This window comes from Xyrauchen texanus, chromosome 34 (genome assembly GCF_025860055.1).
Source record: "Xyrauchen texanus isolate HMW12.3.18 chromosome 34, RBS_HiC_50CHRs, whole genome shotgun sequence".
NCBI classification, from domain to species: domain Eukaryota; kingdom Metazoa; phylum Chordata; class Actinopteri; order Cypriniformes; family Catostomidae; genus Xyrauchen; species Xyrauchen texanus.
In genome coordinates this window covers 26,590,107-26,615,947 of record NC_068309.1, presented here as the reverse complement: position 1 = coordinate 26,615,947, position 25,841 = coordinate 26,590,107, and the positions used below count along the sequence as shown (strand labels likewise).

The 25,841-nt window shown below is 38.8% G+C and overlaps 1 protein-coding gene and 1 pseudogene across 1 annotated transcript; both read left to right on the top strand.

The window, feature by feature from the left end:
* The first annotated feature begins 15,260 nt into the window (after window positions 1-15,260).
* Window positions 15,261-16,199, top strand: LOC127627962 (olfactory receptor 146). The gene has a single exon (XM_052104589.1). It carries the CDS (start codon window positions 15,261-15,263, stop codon window positions 16,197-16,199), a length of 939 nt encoding a protein of 312 aa, XP_051960549.1.
* Window positions 16,200-19,051: 2,852 nt separating this feature from the next.
* On the top strand, window positions 19,052-25,205 carry LOC127627565 (uncharacterized; annotated as a pseudogene).
* The last annotated feature ends 636 nt before the right edge of the window (window positions 25,206-25,841 follow it).

The window sequence follows — 25,841 nt, the reverse complement described above, 5'->3', positions numbered from 1 at the left end:
GGCACCTCACAGAAGCATCACAGGACATGATGGGCAGAGAGTTAATGCAACACGCACTTGAAAACACAACACAGGAAACATTAGGTTTCTTACAAGAGGGTGACTTGCATTGTACTGCTTATGTGTCAGAAGAAAGTGATGAAGATTTTGAGTAAAACCAAATGTTGATTGTGTGAACAATGTTTTAATACAGACAGATTGGCTTTATTGGAAAGATAACATCAGCTACCAGAGCCTCTATGAGCAAAATTATACAATGTTCCGGGGGCTAGCCCACACATTTCATTAGTTAAGTCAGCTGACGTTAAATGGGAAGATTTAGGATGATGGTAATTGTGTATTTGAAACAGATTGGAAAGACTACAGTTCAGTACAACTTTAAGAATGCTACCCACAGATTACAGATGCCCTTAGGCATTACTGTAGACAGAACCGTTCAAATTGTTGAGGAGACATGTTTAATGGTCAACCACACGTCTGGTGAAGACCTCCTGAGCTCTCTGAAATACCAGGTTCTCTTTGGCCCCAAAGTAAATATTATATGGGATTAATGAAAGGCGCTGAACCGGTTGTGATCACTCAAAAATCCCCTTTTCGGCCATGTAGCAATGGAAAGCAATGGAAGGCATTCAACCAGTGTTTGATTCTTTATTAAAATCAGGCTTAATTGTGCCATGCCAAACTTCACCAGTGCGTACTCCAATTTTTCCAATTAAAAAAGTAAGAGATGCTGCCGGTGGAATGGAGATTTTTACAAGATTTACAAGCTGTGAATGCAGCCGTACATGTGCGTACCCCAAATGTGCCCAACACACATCATTCTGTCCAAGGTCCCATCTAATAGAAAGTGGTTCTCAGTTATTGACCTGTCTAATGCATTCTTTAGCATACCGTTTGATAAAGACTCACAATATTGGTTTGCTTTTTCCTTTGAGGGGAAAACATACACCTGGAAAAGACTGGCACAGGCAAATCCCTGCAATTTACAATGCAGCACTGAAAGATAACTTAGAAGGCCTTGAGCTCTCACATAATACTGCACTGTTCCAGTACATTGATGATTTACTTATCTGGTTCCCACTAAGGAAGCATGCAAAGCTGACACACATGGCTGAGAATGGCCACTGTAAGAAATGGTATTCCTATTTCAGCTCTGTCCAAGAAAGAAATGCTGTGTGTGCATTATCAAACATCTGTTTCATATCAGCATGGAGTTGTAAGAGCCCCTTCCTCACTCTGTCTGTGTATACTCTGTCTGTGTGTACATTGTATTAGTGTGTATGGCAAAGGTCCGACAGGCTCTCACGGACCAAGGAGTTTACCATATGGTTCCGAAGGCTCACAAGGAACTTTTGCCATATGGAATTGTTATATCGATATGAGGTAATGTATGCTCTTATTGGTTAGCGCTGTGAACTCCCCTTCACTATTGCAGTATATCTTTGCATGCAACACAGGAGAAGAGTGAGCTGCGTATTTTGTTCGCTCCCCAACGTTGGATTCAATGCTTTGTATTGATTCATTCACGACTCAATAAAAGACGGAGAGAAAAGCCACTGCTATGGTTTAGAAGACTTTTATTTCTAACAATTGGGGGCTTCGTTCCGGAATTCTCCAAACGGTAAGAATCTAAGTTTCCTTTTAATGAGGGGTTGATTCTTACTGTTTGCTGAGAAATAATTTTAAAGTATATGATTATAATAATGAAGTTATGATAGTGCCGTATTGAGTTATTGTAGGACCATATAGTTCACCAGGGATTGGTGACTCCTCGTGTTTTAATTAATGCGGGAAGAGCGATAAAGGACATGATCAAGTTTATTTGTCATTGGGGGGTGTACGGTCTCCTCGTATTTTTGATAAATGCGGGAGGATTATCCTCGTGTTTCTAATGAGATGCGGGAAGAACACAAAAGAGACTAGCTTCCTCTTTTTGCTGTTGTGAGTAACCTAGTAAGTTTTTGATAAACTACGGGACGAACGTAAGGAAACGTGATCAATTTTCTTCGTTGTGTGATATCCTTACTTTTGTAAGAAGGATTGTTGAGAGATATTTCATTAAAAAAAAAAAAAAAATCTCCGTTGTTTTTTTGGGGGGTTTGTGAGTGAACCAATGCACAGTTTATTTTGATTTTTTGATTTTTTTTTTCCCTCTTTCTCTATTCTTCTTCTTTCTTTGCTTCCTTGACTAAAATGCTTTACTAACAATTGACACTGCAGAATTTTTCTTCTTTGTTTTCTATTTGATTATTTGAATTTTGTTTATTCTGAATTACAGGAGAACAATAATTTTTGTGTGGTTTCAAAAATGGGAAATAAAATAAATCCACCTTTATTTAATGAATCTCCGAAAGATTTTATGGACAGAAATAATCAAGCCTTTTTTACGGAACCATATCTAACAAATTTAGCTGGCTGGTCCGCTGACAAAACATAGCTGGATACGTTTCGCGTGAAGGTTCCTTTAAAGATAGAGATATGTCTGCAGCAAAAGACATGATTTTTGAAAATTGGGGTGATCCAGAATGAGACTTCGATTATATGAAACAATCCTATAAAACTTGGGAAATTATGAAAACATACTGAGATCGCGGACCTGAGGTAGATAAAGCTGCTGGAATAAATAAAGATCGCAAATTTTCTACCCCGCGGGCTGATCTCAGTGCACAGTCTGAGAGAGTGGTAAGTGTTCCTCTCAAGTCAGTCTCACAGACTGAGGAGAAAGAGAAAAGTTTCTCTCACACTGCTCTTCCTCCGAGCTATGAATACCTTCAAGCTCCTTTAGCGTGTGAGCCTGTGAAAAATAAACTTTATCCTGATTTGAAGACTGCGACTGCATTTCCGTTCATGGAAACTGCAGAAGGATTTAAGGTTCACCCGTTGCCTCTTGCTGATGTTATAGCTATCACCACGAATAATTTTTTAATGATGTCGATTGATGACCTTGGCAAGCGTTTACGTGAGCTTTCCTCTGCTGGAGCCTTTGCTTCCTCCAAAGGAAAAACTCTGATAATGTTACAGGTTGATGCTGCGGATCAGAAACGTCCGTTCCTTCACAAAACAAAGCCTGTTAAATGTTATTGTTGTGGCCGCTCCGGACATGTTGCAAAGTCTTGCAGACAAAGAACTGAGCAGCTAGAAACCAGATGCGTAAGCGCTTTAATGGCTATGAGCACGAAAACCCTCCTTCGTTTTCTCCTAACCAGAGACAGGGAATAACAGATTCAGGGAGATATCCAACTGAATGGAACCGCGCCTGACGGTGCGAGAGCAAAGAGTCTGAGTTTTCACTACTTTCGATGCAATATCCAAATAAATAAAATGTTTTGCCATTCCTTGAATTAAATGTGGACCATAAACCATACATGTTTTTAATCGATAGCGGCGCTTCGGTGTCCTCGTTATCTTCCGATGTGTACTCAGGCTCCATCAAGGGAAAGAAAATTAGTTCTGTAGGGATTAATAATGTTCCTGTGAAATGCGAATTGACGCCCGCCTTACCAATTACTTCTAAGGATGTACCGATATTGTTTAAAATGCATGCTTTTGCAATCATACCGAATTCTCCATTCTGCCTGTTAGGTAGAGACTTGATGCATAAACTTGGTATGAAATTGAATTTTGATTCTAACTCTTTGACACTTCTGTTTCCTTCAGTTTTTTCCATTACAACCGACACAGGAAGTGCTCTTGTTGAAGATTCGTCTGCAACTGTGCTGCTACCGGAAATTTCAGGAGTCAACCCTCAGTTGTGGGCGGAACACAAGGATGACGTAGGGTTAATAGATGTCCAGCCCTACAGGGCGAATTTGATAAATACTAGGCCTGTGTTTCAGAAACAATACCCGCTTTCAAAGGAAAAAGAGGAGGGAATTAAACCTCTCATTGCTCAATTTTTGGAAAAAGGCATTCTGGTTCGAACTCATTCACCTTATAATACACCAATCAATCCAATTAAGAAAGCTAATGGTACTTGCCGTTTAACGCAAGACCTGAGAAAAATTAATGATTTGATCAAACCACTTGCTCCTATTGTACCAGAAGTTCAGGCTATAATTAATTCTATTCCTTCTGAACATAAATTGTATTCTGTTATTGATTTAAGCTCCGCATTTTTCAGTATTCCTGTTGATCGTGAAACTCAGCCACTGTTTGCATTTTGTTTTCAGAATTGTCAATACAGTTGGACGCGTCTCCCACAAGGGTTCAGAGATTCTCCGGCTGTTTTCTCCGCTGTAGTGCACGATACACTGAAAGATGTCAAACTCCCTCCAGACACCTGCCTGCTCCAATATGCTGATGACATTCTGGTCACTGGTGCTTCTGAGGACATGTGTGCTGCTGCCTCAAAGATTGTTTGCAATGTTCTGGCTGAGGCTGGTTTCAAGGCATCTACAGACAAACTTCAATGGGTGCAGAGAAAAGTCAATTACCTTGGACATGAACTATCACAAGGCCAAGTTCGTCTGTCTGCGGACAGGATCAAAGCCATCACTACATTTAAGCATCCATCCACACAGAAGCAAATGCAATGCTTCCTGGGACTGGTCAATTACTGCCGCCTGTGGGTGCCTAATTGCTCCATGTATGACAAAATCCTGCGAGAAGCTACGCTGGGTGACAAAGAAGATATTACATGGACAAGTGAGATGAATCAAGCATTCAAACATTTGCAATCATCACTCTTAAGGCCGCCTGCCCTTGGCCTACCCTGTTACACACAAGACTTTCATCTATACGTGTACGAAAGTGGTGGCACAGCCGCAGCAATCCTGGCCCAATAAGCACTTTCCGTCCAATAGCTTATTTATCCAAGACCCTTGATTCGGTGGCTAAGGGACTTCCGGCTTGTTTGCGTGCAGTGGCTGCCACAGCAATCATGATACAGGATGCTGAAAAGGTTGTTTTGTCACATCCTCTCATTGTACATGTTTCTCATCAGGTAGGAGCCATTATGCATAATATTTCGACTCAACACATGACTGCCCAACGCCGTTCCGGCTATGAGGCTATATTGTTAGCTATTGCTAATGTAACGTTGAAAGTAACTTCTGTTATTCATGGCCCTACTGTACATTTGCATAGGTTGCTGACACAAGGTGAATTTGAGAGCGACGATCACGACTGCCTGAACAGGATCCAAATTTCGACTGCTTGCAGGCCAGACATTTCCACGTCTGTCCTGGAGGAGGGAATCCATTGGTATATTGATGGATCTTGCTTTAAGCCAAACGACAGTACATATTTGTGTGGTTATGCTATTGTTGAATTGCCTGATAAAGTAATTGAAGCGTATTCACTGCCACATAAATCAGCACAAGTCGCAGAACTGATTGCTTTAACAAGAGCTTGTCAATTGGCAAAAGGTCAGTGTATCAACATATATACTGACTCCAAATATGCGTATGGCGTAGTCCATGATTTTGCTAAATTGTGGGAGGAAAGAAATTTCAAAACCTCCGAAGGAAAACCAATTTCGCATCATAACATTGTGGCCGAGCTGATTAGTGCAGCACAGCAACCATTGAAGCTTGCTGTAATTAAAGTAGCTGGTCATAAAACAGGTGAATCTGACAAGGCCAAAGGAAACAGATTTGCGGATGAAGTAGCGAAATGGGCAGCAAAAGAAGCAATACGTAGTCCGCATGTAAATGAACAAAACAATGAAGTGCCGATGATGAATTCATCGTTGATTAATGATTTGGATGTTAAAATCTACTCAAGATGATTTGACTCATTGGGCAGCCAATGAAGTAAAACCAGATCAAGTTGGTATCTTAAGAGATAAACAAGGTAGAATTGCGCTACCAGCATCTACTGTTGTAATGCTGTTTAGGCATTATCATGGTGTATCACATGTGTCAAAAGAGAAAGTGATACAAAATTTGAATCAGTCATACTGCATTGCAAACGTTCGAAGAAATACTTTGTTGATATTGGATGCTTGCCTGGTGTGTGTGCAAACAAACAGGCACAAGGCAATCAGCCATGATGCTTTACCGCATCCTGAACTTCCTTTCCAATATTTACAGATCGATTTTACACACATGCCTCCATGTGGAAATCACAAGTATTTGCTCGTGATTATTGATCGATTTACTAAGTGGCCTGAGGCTTTTCTGTGTGGAAAAGAAGACGCAAAGACGGTAGTGAAGGTTCTTGCCAAAGAAATTATACCACGTTTCGGTATTCCAACTGTTATAGCAAGCGACAATGGAACTCCATTTGCTTCTAACGTAACACAATTATTAGCTAAAGAACTTAGTATTAATTGGCATTTTCATATCCCATATCATCCTCAGTCTTCGTCAAACGTGGAACGTTTGAACAAAACGATAAAAGAACGTCTTAATAAAGTGTGTCTAGATAAGGGCAGAAATTGGGTTGATTTGTTGCCTGCCGTTCTGACTGAAATGAGAATGTCTCCGTCAGCCACTACAAAAATGTCTCCCTTTGAAATTCTCATGGGTAGACCTTTTCCTGACCCCTTGGCTCAGAGGTCACGCTGGCAATCTTTCCACAGGTGACACGGAGGTGATCATCGCGGATTATGTGGATTCCCTAGTTAGAACGTTAAATGGCATAAATGGTGATGTTTCTCTCTCTCTCTCCCCCTCTTCCATCAGAATGGCCAACTCATCCTTTCGTTCCAGGACAATCGGTGTTGATTAGGTGTCTGAAACCTACGAAACTTGGAGAACCGAATTATCTGGGGCCTGCCACTGTGATCGCTGTGACAAGGACAGGTGTTCTGACTGAAATTCAACCACAGTGGATCCACGCAAGCCGCGTGAAGCTTGCTCCAGAGGAGGGCCTTACTAATTCGGGGTGAACGGTGAAAGCACTGGAGGAGCTGAACACGCAGCGCCAGTGCCCAACCGGGAATCTTTGAATTAGGAGGACATGAGGAGGGACCCGGAACAGTCAACATGAAAACATTCCTACTGACACTCTGCATATGGCAGGTGTTCGTGCTTGCCTATGCCCGTTCAGTATCAACACAACAGCAAGGAGTCACAAGTGTAATTCCAATTCCTAGAAATAATGTATGATGGTTTATGTTTTATGGTAATGTTATAAGAAGATGTTTTTGTTATGAAGGTACGTGAAGGTACGGGTAAACACCCAGAAACGAAGGTACATAGAATGTGATGCCTCAAGTGACCCTGAAGTATATTTAGACAGTGTTGGACAGCCAAGAGGTATTAAATGTTTGGATTAATTCTTGGCTAAAGATGGAGGAGGAATATGTAAAATATTTGGTGACAAATGCTATACATACATCCTGGGTCACATTGATGATGATGGTGAATTCATGAAGGTATGAAAGGAAATGGATAAGTTGAATAAGGAATTAGCTGATAACATCAGGGAATTTGGGGACATTTTTCAATGTGTGTGGGTGGTTCGCACCCTGTATGTCTTCCATTATATCGATTGCTGTATGCATTCTACTTATGTTATTATTTGGCCCATGTTTGCTACAATTACTAATGCAAAAGAGTGACTGTTATGTTTGTACATATATACCAGAAAATGATGAAGATGGTCATATCATAGCTGAGGGTATAAATAATATGACAAAAATTGTTGATGAATTACAGAGAAGTGGAAGATGGAGATGGGTTTGGAGATTGGATTACAAGTTGGAAACAATTACTTGTATCTTCTTTAATACCAACTGGAGTTATACTGTTAATCCTTTCATTTATTGTTTGCTGTATTATTCCATTCATTAGGATGTTGATTTATCGTTCTATGAATACTTTTGTATCCTCTCAATATTCCTTAGCAAACAGAACTATTAAGTACTAATGACTTTGAAGAAAATGTTTGATTGAAATATGTTTCATGTATTATTCTGTAATAATGGACATGCTGAGAATAATGTAACGTGATAATTATGTTATACTATAACTGTCATTATCAAAGGGGGCACTGTAAGAAATGGTATTCCTATTTCAGTTCTGTCCAAGAAAGAAATGCTGTGTGTGCATTATCAAACATCTGTTTCATATCAGCATGGAGTTGTAAGAGCCCCCTCCTCACTCTGTCTGTGTATACTCTGTCTGTGTGTACATTGTATTAGTGTGTATGGCAAAGGTCCGACAGGCTCTCACGGACCAAGGAGTTTACCATATAGGTCCGAAGGCTCACAAGGAACTTTTGCCATATGGAATTGTTATATCGATATGAGGTAATGTATGCTCTTATTGGTTAGCGTTGTGAACTCCCCTTCACTATTGCAGTATATCTTTGCATGCCACACAGGAGAAGAGTGAGCTGCGTATTTTGTTCGCTCCCCAACGTTGGATTCAATGCTTTGTACTGATTCATTCACGACTCAATAAAAGACGGAGAGAAAAGCCACTGCTATGGTTTAGAAGACTTTTATTTCTAACAGCCACAATGTAAGCAAAACAAACTTGCAATGGGTATGGCCTCAAGTTACATTCCTGGGCCATGTGATCATAGTTGATGGTAAATCCCTCTCGGACAAAAGAATTTTGCCGTACAAAACATTCCACGGACTATCACTATATAACAGATGATGAGTTTTTAAGAATTATTTTGAAGGCAGTGGATCCCTAATTATGCAGAAATAGAGACTCCACTGTCTGAAATGATACATGGTAAAGGATTGAAATCACATGATAAAGTAGTCTGGACTGAATCCAGACATGACCCTTTTTCTTATCTGAAGGTGGCATTACAATCTGTACCCATATTGGGACTGTCTGACATGGCAAAGCCTTTTGTACAGACTGTGGATGAAAAAAGAGGTTAAATGACTTCTGATATGTCACAAGAGCATGGGGGATTAAGGCCATTAGCTTATTTCTCATCTAAATTAGACAGAGCTGGGCTTCTCAAATAACTTAGAGCTGTTGCTGCTGCAGAAAAAGCAGTGCTCGCTTCCAGAGATTTGGTGGGTTATCAACATTTGAACTTATTGGTCCCACATGCAGTATCAATCATACTATTAGTACAAAAAAACGCACATCTTTCATCAGCATGATAGTTAAGATATAAATGCCAAATATAACTGTTAAAAAATGTACAGTTCGTAATCCTGCTACTCTTTTAACCACAGCAGATGATGGAGATCACATGACTGTGTTGCTTCAGTAACAGCCATTTGCTCCCTTAGGCCTGACCTTAAGTACACACCACTATCCAATGCTGAGTTGGAAGTGTTTGTTGATGGTTCTGCCTCAAGGGACCCTATCACAGAAAAAACTAGGGCTGGGTTTGCTGTAGTAACTGCATTTGATACTATCATTGCACACTCCTTACCCGGACACACATCCGCACAATCAGTGGAATTGATGGCTTTAACTGAAGTCTGCAAACATGCAGCAGTAGATATGCATTCGGGGTTGTGCATGATTTTGGGGTGATTTGGAAGCAAAGAGACTTCCTTACATCTACAGGCAAACCCATCTCTAACAGACCCCTGGTGGTGGCCCTGTTAGAGGCTATACTGTTGCCATCCTCTGTCGCTGTGTGTAAATGTGAGGCACACTAACTCACTTGATCAAATGCAAAATTTACGCGCAGATGATGCAGCAAAGAAAGCTGCTCAACAGGAAGTTCAAAACAACAGTTTTGTTTCTGTTCCACAAACTGACACAGACACACCAAATGCTGATTTAATTGAGACTTTTCTAAGCGAGAACATATTTGGGTTGGTCCAAATGGTAAACCATGTCTGCCACATCATTTATTTCCACATTATGCAAAACTGACACAGGGTGTGGACCATGTGTCAAAAGGAGGGATGTTGATTTAAATAAATAGGTACTGGTTCACAAAGGAGTTTTCCATTTATGCCCAAAACGTTTGTCAAAAATGTGTCAAATGTGCCAAATGTTATGAAGGAAGAGGGCAACTGATGCCTTTGAGTACACATCTGCAACCTGAAAAGCCATTTGACCACATTCAAGTGAGTATTTAATTTAATATTTCAGTTAATAAAGTAACTTTTAAAGTAAAACTCTCATTTTAAAGTTTCCTTATAAACACTTTAATTATGTACAGAGGCAAACTTATGAGGTCTATTAAACAATATCACCTTGCATTACTGGCAATAGACACAAAAAACTATTTTGTGCATGCAGAACTCAACACTTTGTGATTATGAAGATAACAATCAACAGATAATTTTTTATATATACTGTAATTTTATACACGTAATTTTGAGTTAAATAAATGAACTTCAGACTTCACAAACAAGAATATACTAAACGTGACATAACCCAACAATAAAAAGGGTGTAAATAAACTTGCAAACAGTGACACCATGCAATCTAATTAATTGTTCAAGCCCAGTGCATTCTTGGAACACCAGATTCCAAAAGTTTTAAGTAAAATGTACTTATTTCTTTCACCAGTGAAATATACTAAAATTAGTGAATACATATCACAAGGTTTTCTACTTTAGGACTGTTACATGATGACACATTGTAAAGATATAATATTATTTACTAAATAATATTTACTTTTGAATTTTTTAAGTTTAAATTGAGTTCATATTTAGAATTTACTTAATATTTTTATATTTTCTGCTACTTAACCACAAATATTTTTTTCATTGTATGACATGTACACCAATCAGCCACAACATTAAAACCACCTGCATAATATTGTATGGGTCCGCCTCGTGCCGCCAAAACAGTGCCAATCCGCATCACAGAATCCAAGGAGAACTGAAGTTACAGAAATACTCAAACCATGATTGTTGTGCAATACGGGCTGGTTTAAGTATTTTTGGAACTGCTGATCTCCTGGGATTTTCACACACAACAGAATTTCTCAGTCACTAGAATTTACTCAGAATTGTGCCAAAAACAAAAAACATCCAGTGATCGGCAGTTCTGCGGACAGAAACGCCTTGTTGGTGAGAGAGGTCAACAGAGAATTGCCAGACTGGTTTGAACTGGCAAAGTCTATGGTAACTCAGATAACCATTCTGTACAATTGTGGTGAGAAGTATAGAATCTCAGAATGCTATTCTGAGAGCGGGTTGACGCTGTTTGGCGGCATGAGAGGGACCTACACAATATTTGGCAGGTGGATTTAATGTTGTGATTGATTGGTGTATACTACAAGGCCCATCAGCAGCTATATTAGAAACTTCATCTAATATATCTCATCTGTGGTCATTTATTTTTTTTAACTAATCACAGGATAATATAATACAAAGTATAATGTTATAAATAAATAGTAAATAACTTACAAAAAAATTACAAAGTTTGCTAGATGTGCAACGTAACAACGGCTATGTAAGGTGGAAATACGTCATTACAGTCAGTGAAAAGGGTCTGTTGACATTTTGAAGATCTACTTAATCTAAGCCTTAAAAACTACTTTTGATGGTGTAACCTGATGTAGCCAGGTTGATTTAGTCATATTAAATAACATCTGTTTCTGAGCCCCCCAGTTCATTAATTTACTATTTACTACATGATGCACATTTTAGGCAACTTTCCCAAATAAATTAACAATGTAGACTACAAATTGAAACGTTAAAAGCTATAACTTTTACTTGTAAATTTGTGAGATTTTTTTAACTTTAATATAACCTTCAAGTCCTGAAAAAATCTATTAACATTAATGACTTAAATTGTAGTGTAGGTCATTCTCTTTGATATGGTCTGACTGACAGCTGACTTTCCCAGAAATTTTTATGTTTGCCAATCAAGGGTCATGTTGAAAACATTGTTGATGCAATGTAATTTGAATACCTTCAGGACTATTATTTCATCATCCCAAACAAATTGTTGTTGTCCACAGTACAGAGCATATTGTTGAAGCAGATGTCATTAGCACATGTAATTACACCTTAATTACACACTTGCAGTATTATCTTTCCACAGAGGGTCTTAGAAACTGTTGCATTGCCATTAATGAGTACTAAAATAGGTTGCTTTTAGGGGACACATTAACATTTCAAATAATAATTAATCATCTGGGAGCTAATTGACACACATAAAAATGGTTATCAAATACATCTGCTAATAAGGAGAACTGATAATGAAGTCCCACGATGTTCTAGACCTCTCATGGCTCTAATTCATAATGGGGCATTTTATTGTTCTGGATTGTCCAAAACAGCTCTATCAGTTTCCAAGCAATTTATGCAACACCTGTTGCCTCTGTTTGGCATGAGGCATGTGTTGTATATTTTTCAACATTAAACATAGTTTAAGAGATCTCCGTATCCACTGAATTATTATTTTGTAATCGGTAATACATATTAAAGGCCAACATTAGATAAATTACATTTGAATACATTGCTCCTTAAGAAATAAATTAAATAATATCACGCCTAAAAGCATGCAAAAGGAAGCCAAATAGTGGAAAAGATAAGACAATAATGGTTGTCTTATCTGCTCTTCAGCAGTAATTCAATTATGACTTGGTAGTTGGTGGTGTGAGTGATTCACAGAGGTTATTAGAAATTCACCAGTGCATCTCTAATTGACTGCTCATTTATGCATGACCACAACAACAGTATCCGCTGAGAGACACACATGCACTGTGTGATTAGGTCAGTAATATTTTGTCATAAGGGTCATTGTGTCAAGGTCATAATGCTAAGAATGGTTATTTATCTACACAGCCCTGCAGTCATTAGGAGTGCTTTTGCACTTTTGGAGTATACTGTATTTTTGCATGCATGAGGAACACATCTTCAGTAGATAGATAAATATGTTAACCTAAAAATGTGCTTCTTGTGTTAACATCTAAATTAACTAGTTTATTTAAAAGATATTAATTATAACATAAACCTGAAAACATTAGATTATGTCAGCAAAACAAATTTTAAGGGTTCGATTGCTTATAAATAGCTCGCATGGGGGCGCAGCATGGGGGTCGGCTAGAGTGGCTTACCCGCTTCGGAAGAAGGAAAGCCATGACCGCAACATTGCTATGGTCATATTCTCACAATGAGAACATGACCCATCCACAAACGTTGCCTCTGTGTGATCATGACCATCGGAGGTGGAGAGATAACGAATGCATCCAGGAATCACACAAGACGGAAAGGCACCTTTATAAAGACCCATCTTTATAAAGACGCTCAACTTCAATGTGTGTGCTTTAATAGAGAAAATATACTCTTTAGCAGGAATCAGTGTTGGACTGGTAATCTGGCATACCGGGCATTTTCCTGGTGGGTCGGCGCACTTTGGGGCAGATCAGAGGAGGACTGGCCATCGGGAGAACTGGGGGTCCGGTGTGTCGTCCGCGATAATCTAAAATGAGTCGCAGCGTTATGCCGAACAGACCACAAAACGGCACCGCGATATGCAGAAAAGGACAGTGAAACCCCCCAACAACTATTGGATCAAACCATAAGTACCCCCCATGGTGTAGACATCACGCCGCTCTGCCGACACTTATTCAGCCCTTGGACAGACCTCATGTTTTCCGGGCAGGAGTTCCCCTACAGCAGGTGTCCAGACACGTCATGGTAACCACAGATGCCTCCAAGTTGGGCTGGGGCGTCGTGTGCAATGGGCACGCAGCCACTGGTTCCTGGACATGACTGGATTGGCACATCAACTGCCTAGAGTTTCTGGCTGTACTGCTCACCCTGCGGAGGCTATTGCCATTGATCCGGATCAAGCATGTATTGGTCCGGTCGGACAACACATCGATAGTACACAAATCGCCAAGGCGGAGTACGCTCTCCTTGCATGTTGCAACTCGCCCGTCATCTCCTTTGGAGTCAGCGGCGGCTGAGGTCGATGCGGGCCACTCACATCCCAGGCATTCTCAACGTTACAGCAGACGCGCTGTCGTGGAAGGCGACGCTCAGCGGAGAGTGAAGACTCCACCCCCAGGTGGTCTAGCTGATTTGGAGTCGATTCGTCAAAGCACAGGTAGACCTGTTTGCTTCCCAGGAGCCTCCCTGGGGACAGACACGTTGGCACACAGCTGGCCCCGGGGGCTGCACAAATATGCGTTCCCCCCAGTGAGCCTAATTGCACAGATCCTGTGCAAGGTCAGGGAGGACGAGGAACGAGTCTCCCTCATGGACCCATATTGGCCCACCCAGACTTGGTTCTTGGACTTCACGCTCCTCGTGACAGCACCTCCCTGGCAGATTCCCCTGAGGAAGAACCTTCTTTCTCAAGGATGGGCTACACAAAATACTTTTGCGAGATTTTACAATCTCCAGGTTTCATCCCGTGTTTTGTCAGGTACAAACAGGTAGAGTTTGGTAATATGGAACAACTGGCCGGATGTATCGCTTGCATATAGCGCCCTTCCCCTCCCCTGAGGTGAAAGAGTGTGCTTTTCCCCCCGGTCGAGTTTGTGGACCCTGGATGTCCTTCCTCCCTAGCCCTGTGGCTTGCAAATTCGGCGTTCAAGTAACACGGATCAGCTGTTGTGGCGTTTTTCTATAGGGACCCCATGTGTCACTACATCAACACAATGTCTTGCTCCCTCCATCAGGGAACGGAGGTTACGACAGTAACCATGACGTTTTCCGGTACATTAGTGTCTATGTGTGGTTTTGTGTATGCGGGTGTGAAAATTGTCTTTATGCATTATAAATGACAAAAATTACATATTTGAGTTATTTTAAAGAAAGAAGCTATCAAAACGTAGCCAAACATTAAAACTTGCAATTAGCATGTAAGGACACTCATCATGTGCTTTTATTTCCAATTATCTGTTTATAACTGTTACACCCTAGGTTAAAGATTAGAAATAAGAATTGTTCTGTTATTAGTTCTAACAAGCTGATCTTGAACTGGTATTTCACTCTATAACAGCAATAACAAAGGACCAATAAAGGCGTCATGGGATTTCTTTTTTTTTTTCTCAGCCAAGATTTGATGCAGAGTTAGCCGTCACATATTTGCATATTCTGTCACCTGGCAGCCTTTAAAATAGCGCACAATGAGGTATCTTCTTTAGTCAAATTAAGACATCTTAAAGACATCATCAAAACATCTCAGATCCACATGTTCTGCTCTTATCTTAAAGAAGGGCTTCACATGGCTGTGAGATGAAATCTAATTTTGTGATTTATTTTATTGCTTAATCTCTTTGCAAAAAACAACAAAGAAAACTAACTCTTAATTATATTGAAGAATGTGCAATATTTAATAAACCTGCTTTGGCTAAATCTTTTTGCATTTCAGATTGTGCCCATTTGTGCAGTGACACTCTCAGAGCGATAAAGGAGTGCCTTTTAACCAAGACTTTTGGACATCTTCCAACTGGAATGATCATTTTCAATGGAGAATCTTACATATAACAGCATGATTTTGCAATTAGAAGGACTTAAGGTGTCGGAGCAATCCATGTACCCTGTTTTTCTATTCTTCCTCATATTCTATGTGATTATTTTGGTAACCAACATTGGAATATTCGTTCTAATAGCTGTACACAGAAGCCTACATGAACCCATGTACATTCTCTTCTGTAACTTGCCCTTTAATGATGTACTTGGCAACTCCATCATGATACCTCGGCTGTTGGTGGACATTTTAAGGCCATCATCAGAGCGCTCTATCAGTTATGTTGAGTGTGCTATTCAAGCATTCTGTTCGCACACTTATGGCACAACCTCTCATACCATTCTAATGATCATGGCTTTTGACAGATATGTGGCCATATGTGATCCACTTCGCTACACCACAATTATGACTAACAAAATGGTGATCGCATTATCAGCTTCAGCCTGGGGTGTGGCAATATTTTTTATCTCCATCTTGTTAGGCCTTACTTATAGGCTTAACCGTTGCAGAACATTCATTTCAAATCCTTTTTGTGATAATGTAACTTTGTTCAAGTTGTCTTGTGAAGATGTGTCTGTCAATAATTTGTATGGGCTAATATTCACAGTACTGCTGTTTGTCTCCTCCATGGGAAGTATTGCACTAACATACATTAAAATAACTGCTGTCTGCTTATCAACAAAGAGCAAAACTTTGAACAGCCGGGCATTGAAAACCTGCAGCACTCACTTGGCTGTCTATTTGATCATGCTCATGAGTGGGTTTATTATTATATTACTGCACCGCTTTCCTGCCTATGCAGATTACAGGAAAATATCTGCCCTGCTCTTCCACATCGTTCCAAGCATTTTGAATCCTCTCATTTATGGCCTGCAGTGCACTGAGATCAGACATGTCCTCATACAGGTGCTGTGCTCAAAGAAAGTAAGGCCATAACAGATGTTCTAAAATTAAATACTGTAAGGGAAGCTTGCTTCAAACAACCTGCACTGTAAACAGTGGTAATAAGCAAGTGTTACCTGACAGGGATGGTTGACCTATTTTGCAATTTACCCTTATGTTGTTCCAAACCTTTATTGATTTATTTTTTCCATGGAACACAAAAGGAGATGTTAGCATCAGTCACCATTCACTTTTATTGTATGGAATAAAGTTGAAACAAACATTACATGTCCATTTGTGTTCAATGGAAAAGCAAAGACATAATAGTTTGGAACAATTTATTTTTCAAAATATTTTCATTTTTGGGTGAAATACAGTATGTCTTTTAAGAGCCTGATCTAACCCTTAAAATTAGTTTTGTTGGTGTAATCTAATGTATTCAGGTTTATTCAGTGATGAAATAATATTTTGAATTAAACCAGTTAATGTTATCACATGAATTATATTTTTTAGGTAAACATTTTGTTTTTTCAGTTGTCCTGACAAAATAATAAAAAAATAAAACAATATCAGTTTCTGTTCCACTGTTACAATCACTATAGATGTGTTTGACAATTGGTAATGTTAGTAATGACAAGGGAATAGTCTTGACTGACAGAATTAAATAATAACTTTCATTTGGACATTATCCACAAATATTTTAATATCCTAAAAATAAACTATAAACTGATGAAAACTGTAGACTGTGTAGTATACTGTAGCTTTGGGTCCTCTCATACAGTGCTGTGGAGATTTTATATGGCTCAAAAAGAATGCCAATATGGACGAAGAGAGGCAAACTGATTCTATTATCAATTACAAAGACATCCAAAATTATAAAAATAAATGTTTAAGATTTAAATGTTATATTGATTTCAAAAACTGTGTGTAGGAGAGACTAGGAAGGGTTTTAACATGATCTGTTTAACAGATTAAAAATTAGCTCCAGGGGGGAGATCACAAAGGTACATGCTTAGCTCTGCCCTGAGCAAACAGTAGAAGCTGTAAATCTCTGTGTAAAATATAAAGGATTTGCATAATATTAAGGTTTTCACTGATTGAGCAGAAGAAAAACTAATATTTGATCATGTTTATTTATATGCAAAAAATATACAACAATACAATAGTTCAATTAATTATTTCTAAATAGTTTTACCAAAACATGTTTTCTGAGAATTAACAAGGTTCAAATCTCTTTATTCACTGAATCCAGTTGAATATTATAATACTTAATTATTATTGTGGACATTTCTATTATTTTGAGGATTAGATTTCATTAGCCAATGCAATAGTAATTTATAGCACATTAACCACTCTGAATGTATCTATGAACCCCACATGTGAACACAGAAGAGCATGTCATACGTTCACCCTGAAATACACACAACCATGTATTGTAGGCTATTTGTTCCATTTAATCACAGTCTTTTGTTTTTAATAATAAAATAGGACCATATCACGAGTTTGATGTTATTTTGATTACAGCCTTAAAGGATTGTGAAATTAATCTAATGATGTGCTCTATAGGAAATTAAGTGACCAACTAAAAAGTGCATTAAATTCATTGTGATATTAACAATATTGCTTAATTTTATATTGACAGCAAATTCATTATGATGATATCCCAGCCCTAAAGCCCTACACAACAGTCTGTGCTTGTTCTTTGATGGTTACTTGCATTCTGTTTTCCCTCACCTCTCACATACTGTGTGCTCACCTGCTTGTGGAGCAATTGAGATACAGAGGCACGTTATTGTATATTTCCCTCAGAAGGTTTTATAAATTAACATTGACATTTTAAAAAGTGGTAAATGTATATTCATTGGAACTGAACATTTTTACAGAGAAGAAAAACATCTAGTTTACAACATAACCATGGTTCCCTGAAAGGAGAAAATGAGATCAGAAGATGCTGACGTCATAGTGAGCATATAGGCCGGAGCCGAGCTACACACCTTCAGGAGTTTCTTACTAAAGGGAGGGAGGAAGCATGTCTTTTTCTCATAACAAAGAAATAGCATCTTGTTACTACCTTTCAGAGAACAAGGTTTACGGTGTAACCAAGATGTTTCTTTTCAAGAAGGTAAATTTGATGCTTTGTCAGAAGCTGAAGTTTTGGGAGCCATAGTGATCGATTTTACTAAATTTTACAATCTCAGGGTTGAGTCGGTCTCGTCCCGTGTTCTCTCAGGTCCGAGCACGTAGAACTTGGGAATGTGGAACGTCTAACCGGGTGTTCCGCTTGCACATAGCGCATTTCCCCTCCACTGAGGTGATCACGTGTGCTTTTCTCCCCAAGGAGAGTCCACTAGATTCATGCTCCCTGGATGTTCTTCCTCCCTAGCCCTCTGGTCCGCAAATTGAGCGGAGGAATTCCCCAACCAGACCCACTACAGGTACTAAAAATTAGGTGCTCCACAGGATGGGCCTTTGTGGATTAATCCCCTTGTGTGTATTTTCACTGATACGGTCCCCCTGCTGGCGGACCCGCATCTCACTTGGGCAGTCCCCGCTGCCCCCCGGTCACCATGTTTGTAGCAACTCCTCCCTCTCAGCAGGTAAGATCTACATCAGCGGCATTTCCACGTGTAGTCTGAAAACCCATGTGACGTATTTCACCACTCTTTACCTCCCCCCACGTCGCTTTGCCCCCCCCCCTCCAGGATGCCGGGAATCTAAAAAGTTTCTCCAACATATTTACTTGTCAATGCATGACAATTGCTGTTTTTCACATTTTCACTATTACTGTCTTTTACAGAAGTACACTCTACGAGGGCTTGGTTGGGGACCCACTTGATATCTCTTTGCTACAGATTGGAGACACATACAAAGACTTTGACATTACAGAGAAAACTTTAGTAGCAACTATGGGCATATGTGATGAGAAGACCCTTGTTGAGACATCTTTTGGCTTAGCACAAAAGGGGAGTGTGCTCTCTTACCAGCAGCCTATATTGCCCACAAAGTTGGTCAACATGCACCAAGATCCTCCAACTTACCCCCTGATGCCTTTTGGGGAGTACAAGCTTGACCCAACAGAATGTGTGCATGTGTGCACTGAAGATGAGCAATTGCATCTTAAAAGCTTCATAGTCACACTGGACATGGCCTACAAGATTGAGGCTGCCACAAGAGAACAGGTAGTGGAACAGGAGTGGCATCAGCTCCGTAGGCCTAGGATCACCTCCTCACTTTTTAGAGAGGTGTGTTTTGTCAGGGGAGCGAGTTCTGCAGAGTCTCTTGCAGAAAGAATTCTCAAAGGAACAAGGCAGACAGCAGAAATTAGAAGAAGTGCAGACATGGAGTTTGAGGCAGCAGTGGAGTACTGCAGGATTAAAAATGTCAACTACACACCCTGTGGCCTCGTCATCCACCTTAATGCCCCTTGGCTTGGTGCCTCACCAGAAGGCTTGATTTATGATCCATTCACACAGACACCATTTGGACTGGTTGAGATAAAGTGCCCTAATGTGAAGAACTATGTGGACTGTAAATGCCTTCAAATGCAGCATGGCAATTTAGCACTCCGTGAAAGCCACTCATATTACTGGCAGGTGCAGGGGAAACTGTTGATCACTGGCCTGCAATGTTGCGATTTTGTGATCTGTACCCAGGATGACATGCTGGTGCAGCATATATATGTTGATCTAAAGGTTACAGCAGCCATCAGAGAGAGTGTGGACCAATTTTATTTTAATGTGTATATGCAAAAGTACGTGTCTTTCTCCAAAAAGTTGCAATGATTGATGCAGGATAATGTGAGTTGTAAAGTTGGTTGCTTGACCATTTTTATATTTCCTATTGTTTATAGACTTTTTTTAGAGCTCTTATGGGCAATTTTAATGTTTCACTGACTATTGTAGATTATTAAAAAGTATGTTCTTCAAAAGGTTACACAGTAAATGTACTGTACATATTGCAATGAACAAAGAGAAAAAACTAATTTTTCCCATGCAGATTTATTATTCAGTGACAAAAAATAATTAATAAGCATTTAATTAGCATTTTAAATACAAATTATATCTCATTGTGACTGTATAAAATATGTTTTCTAATGTCATTCATTTTACTAGATATAAAAGAGAGGGGGGCAGTTAATGAAAACACTCAAATCCAAAACTTAATAACTTGTATGGCTACATAAATATGTATCACATTTCTGGTGAGGTTAACAGGTTCTTTGGCCCATGCCTTGACCAGTGGCTTGTTTTGCAAAAAGCTGGTTGATACTGCCAGCAATGGTCTGAGGGATAACATTCTCGAACAGTTTGTTCTCTTTGATGCACCTAATTGTTCTCTTTACATGTATCCTTAATTGTGCAATGTCCAGAGTGACCAGCACTTCATTGTGAGACAGCTGTGACTTTTTAGTTAGAAATGGTGGTCTGTAAATTTTGCAGGGCACTAGGTCATCGATTATGAATCCCTTGTCCACTATTACAGCCATATCTTTATTCAAAAGAGGGATAACGCCAGATTGCCTGAACAATTCTTTGTCACTGACAGAACCAGAATACAGTGAGGAAACAAAAGTAACAGCACCATGTGGTGACACACCAATCATTCCTTTCAATGCAGTGTGGGATTTATACTGCTGTAAGAGTAAAGATGAAGGCATCTGACATCTCAGCTCTGTACAGTCAATAACAACTTGGGTGTCAAGAGTATTGCCGAACAGACTCGGCATTGTGGCTCTAATTTCCTCAGGAGACATCCATATTCCAACGGCACCCAGTAAGGTATACAAAAATGTACCCAAGTTTTGATAATCCTGCTGACAGGGGACAGATGAATGTCCCGTCCTGCACGGGGGTAGGCTCCTCACCGCCAGATGGGGCCTACACCAAAGAGAGATTACTTTTCTGTTTTACATTTATCAAATAAATGGCATCTTAAACCTCACCAAAGCCAGAGTGTCTTCCCGATAGAAGTGGATATCTGTGTACCAGCATGCACAATTCTCCTAGTTGCAGGTTCAGTCTGCCTCCAAAATATATGTAGATGACGGTAACTGGCAAAGAGTGAAAGAAAATTATTTATTATCTTCAAAGCATACCCCATTATTGATGTTAGCCCTGGTAGATCTTTCCAAAAGGCTGTGGCTGTACACTGGCCCGTTAGAATCAATTGCAGCACGATCTGATTTTTTTAAGGCTGCATTTTTATGTTATATTTATAGTTCTTTGTGTTCATGTAAAGCTTATCTTGCTTTTATTCATTTACTTTACGAAATGTCTACTACAGACTGTCGTGGTCCTCTTAATTACCAAATTCTCAAGTCTCACATTACGTATCCATATTTTTCTTAACATTTCATCCTTTGGGCTGTGGTGGAAACTTACAGTGGAATTGAACTTCCCTGACATTGCACATTGAGGTACACAGCAGAAATAACTTCTGGTACTTTATTGTTTTGACAAAGGCATTTTCTTCTCACTAACATTCAGATATTAAAATTAAAATAACATAAAATGCAAACAATAATCCAAATAATAATAACAATAGTACAAACTAGCTATGTTAGCGCTACTTTTCCGGCAAGCGGATGTGGTGAGACCAGTTTTCCGGTTTGGTCATGTGACGTTCGACTTATACCCTATACTTTAGGCAATTGCAGAATAGTCCCATAAGTCCCATATACACTTCAGAAAATTGAGCACACAACTTCTGTACTTAAAAGATACAAAAAACAAATCAATGCATAACATTGTATCTCAAAAGGAATACAATGTGGTCCCATATGCACTACTTAAAGCCTGATGTGGCCCCTTTACCAAAATAGTTGCCCACCCCTGTATTAGGTGATGTTAAGTGACAACTGTTGTATCTATCAATCATCTCCCTTGGAAAATAACAAAATATTTGGAAAGTTTATTTTGTATTATCATACATGCAATGCCCAAACATAACCTAACTGTACTAAAATCACATGCAAATGTTCACAGTTAAAGACATTTGTATAATCTCTGGAGTCTTTAGAATTGTAGTGCACAAGGTTTGTTTCTCCTGGGATATGCATTATAAAATACATTCTGCATCTTGTGCATCAGTTCTGTGCAATAATTTGAGATGACATGCTAATAATGCAAGTGCTTTCCTATCTGTTTGTGCTGTAACTATCAGTGTATGTTTTTTTTTTTGCTTCAGGCCACAGATGGAAACCTGACATTCAGAAACAACATGATCTTAGTGGAGGGACTGTACATTACCAAACAGTCCAGCCAAATTGCACTTGTCCACTTTTTAATTGCTTTCATATTTGTAATGATATCTAACACTGGGATTTGGATTCAGATCTCTTTTCTGCCACTTATCAGTGAATTTTATTATTGAATAAGCTGTCATGATACCACACTTGTTGAGGAATTTATCAACAGTACCCTTGCAGTGCTACATCTCATATGTGGAGTGTGTTATTCAAGCTTATTTGATACATTTTTATGGAACAACATGCCACACTGTGCTAATGATCATGGCCTTTGACAGATATGTGGCCATATGCAATCCACTGCGATATCCAACAATACTGACTAATACCTGGGATGTTGCGATTTTGCTGGTGAAAATTTTGATCAGCCTCAGAGTGCATCTGTCTCACTGTAGATCAATAATTCAAAACCACATCTGTGACAATGCTTCATTAGTTCAACTGTCCTGTGAATATGAGGTGATTAATAATGCCTTAACTTTTACTGTGGGTTTTATCAGGGGTGTAAAGTAACAAATTACAAATACTCACGTTACTGTAATTAACTACTTTTTCCCAATAATTTGTTATAAGTAGTTTAAAAATTTTATACTTTTACTTGAGTACATTTTAAGTGCTGTAACTGTACTTTTACAGTGCTATTTTCCCACCGTCTGTGTTCACTACTTCCTAGTCCTGATTTTATTTTTATCTATCAACATGATTGTCTCGGGAGAGCCTAGTGACTCCCATCCAATCAAATTAAGTAAAAAAACTTGAATGGCAGCTGCAGATCTGGCGCCAACTGTTGAGAATGCACAGTTTACAGCTCAAGCACAGTTTACAGCTGAACATATTGAAGCCAGTAATTGAACCCAGTAATTATCTCTCAATGATATTATTGGTCTGCTGTGAGACATTAATGCAATGTTATTGTGGCAGGGCGGAGGGCGGGGTCGGGTCGTGATTCTACACACCCGGTCCCTTATCAGGCTAATCAAGCCTCCGAGAGGTATAAAGGCCGACTGCAGAGGATTGTGCGGGAGAGAGCGATAGTTTACGGACCTTTTGCTTTAAATTACGTTGTTTAGAGTGTCTTGACCATTTTATTGTCCAAAGTCAGGACTTCAGTAGGAAGTTGAGGCTTGGTCCGTTACTTTATGATGCCGAGGAATTCTAGGATTAAAAGGGTAAATCCTAGATTAAAATCATGTTGTTTAAATTCTTCTGCATGTATAATCCAACAGTAGCTTTAAAAGTATTAATGTAATAGAATAAAACAGTGACATTTTAATAATAATATCTTTTTTAAATATTGTTTGTTTTTAATAATACTTACCCCTGATGTAGAGAGTGTGTTTATTGGTATAATAAATTATCAGGAAAGAAGAGATGATAAAATTATTTATAATTATGCTTAGCCTTTATAAAGATCAACATTTGCAGAGCAATACTTCAGCAGAATATTCCACCAGTCACAAATTTAAGAAAATTGTGCATCATGCATTAGAATGAGAACAACTGCTTATGTGCTTACAAAATACAAGAACTAAATCATTGTGGAATATTGTACCTCAAAAGGAGAAAAATGTGGCCCCCCATGTGCTACTTAAAGAAATAATTCACACAAAAATGAAAATTCTCTCATCATTTACTCACCCTCATGCATGACTTTCTTTCTTCAGAACACAAATTAAGATTTTTAGAAGAATAATTCAGCTCTGTAGGTCCATTCAATATAAGTGAAGGGGTGCCAACATTTTGACACTCCAAAAAGCACATAAAAGCAGCATAAAAGTAATACATACAACTTCAGTGGTTTAATCCATGACTTCAGAATTGATATGACAGGTGTGGGTAAGAAACAGATCAATATTTAAGTAAATATTTTGCTAGAAATTCTTCTCTCTGCCCAGTAGGTGGCGATATGCAAGATTGTGGATCACCAAAAACACAAGAAGAAAGTGACATTTAAAGTGGAGATTGACTGAATAGGGAGGAGAATAAATAGTAAAAAAAGAAAAATATTTTAGCACCGAGATATTCTTCTAAAAATCTTAATTTGTGTTCTGCAGAAGAAAGTCATGCACATATGTGATGGCATGAGGGTGAGTAAATTATAAGAGAATTTTTGGGTGAACTATTCTTTTTTAAGCATGATGTACCAAACAACTTTTGTCATGTCTGTTCTACATCCACTATTGTGCAAGACTTGGCCTGTCAAGTGATCCTTCTTATTTTGCATTCCTTGCATTGTTTGAACATGTTTTATACACAACAACAAAGTCTTTTATTTTCTGTAATAATGTCTCCCTTTTATTTTTTGGAATCAGATTCATTGAGTGTTTATCATAGATAAGTGATGTATTTTAAAAGTTGGCATACAGTGTTCATTATAAAGGGGTATAGGCTTTGCAACTCAGAACTCAATATTCACTACTCATGGGTACTTTTAAACGAGCTGCTCTTTTACTCTTACTTGAGTAGTTTTTAGGACAGCTACTTTTACTCTATTCACACTACATTTTTGTTGGGAAGTAACATTACTTCTACTTGAGTATGATTTTTCAGTACTCTTCCCACCCCTGGGTTTTATTCACTTATTTAGAAGGGTGGATGCTAATAACATATATCAGGATAGCAATGGTATGCTAAAAAAGCAAAAACAAGGCAAAAAACAGCAAAGCCAAAAAAAACCTGCTTCTCTGTGAATTTAACCCCCCAAAAGAAAACTAGCTAGTGTAATGTTCCATGTTATACAACCAGGCTTACATCCTGTAATATATGGTTTACAAGCAAAATAATTAAGTCAAAGGCCTTTAAAAAAAAATTGACATAAAATTCATTTTATATGATTCATTGATAAATGAAAGCAGTCACTATAATGACGCCTCTGTGTGACTAATGACTGCGTTAAGGGAAATTTATTTTAATCTGCTTTTTTGTTTCTTCCTAAGGTTTCTTTTACTTGTGGCACTCATGCCATGGTTCAACAACACAGGGGTAAAAAGAACACTTTATCTCAGGGCTTTTATATCAGTAACTAAATAAAACCATTTAAGGGTTTGAGTCAAAAGTCCATCAGAGTCAAAAATCCATTATTTATTAGAGGTTTTGTATGTTGGCTTCAAACACCTACAGCAGTTTCACAATATCATCATATTTTTGTAATAGCTTTGTAAAACGGTAAACCAGGGGAAAAAACACACTGACATACATTGTTACAGATGCTCAAAGAGATACACAGCGTATCTAATCCTCTGGAGGAGTTCACAGCACTGATGTCTGTCATTGTAATCCTGCTCTGTTAAGTTTCTAACCTTGTGTATAGAACTGTTCAGATATGATATCAATTTGTAGGCCAACTCGGAAGGCTGATTCACCATGGATTGTCTCTGAAATTTCCAATAGGTTTTTATAATGGCAGTTTTGGATTTATGATTTAAAGAAGGTCTGTGGTAGCCAAACTT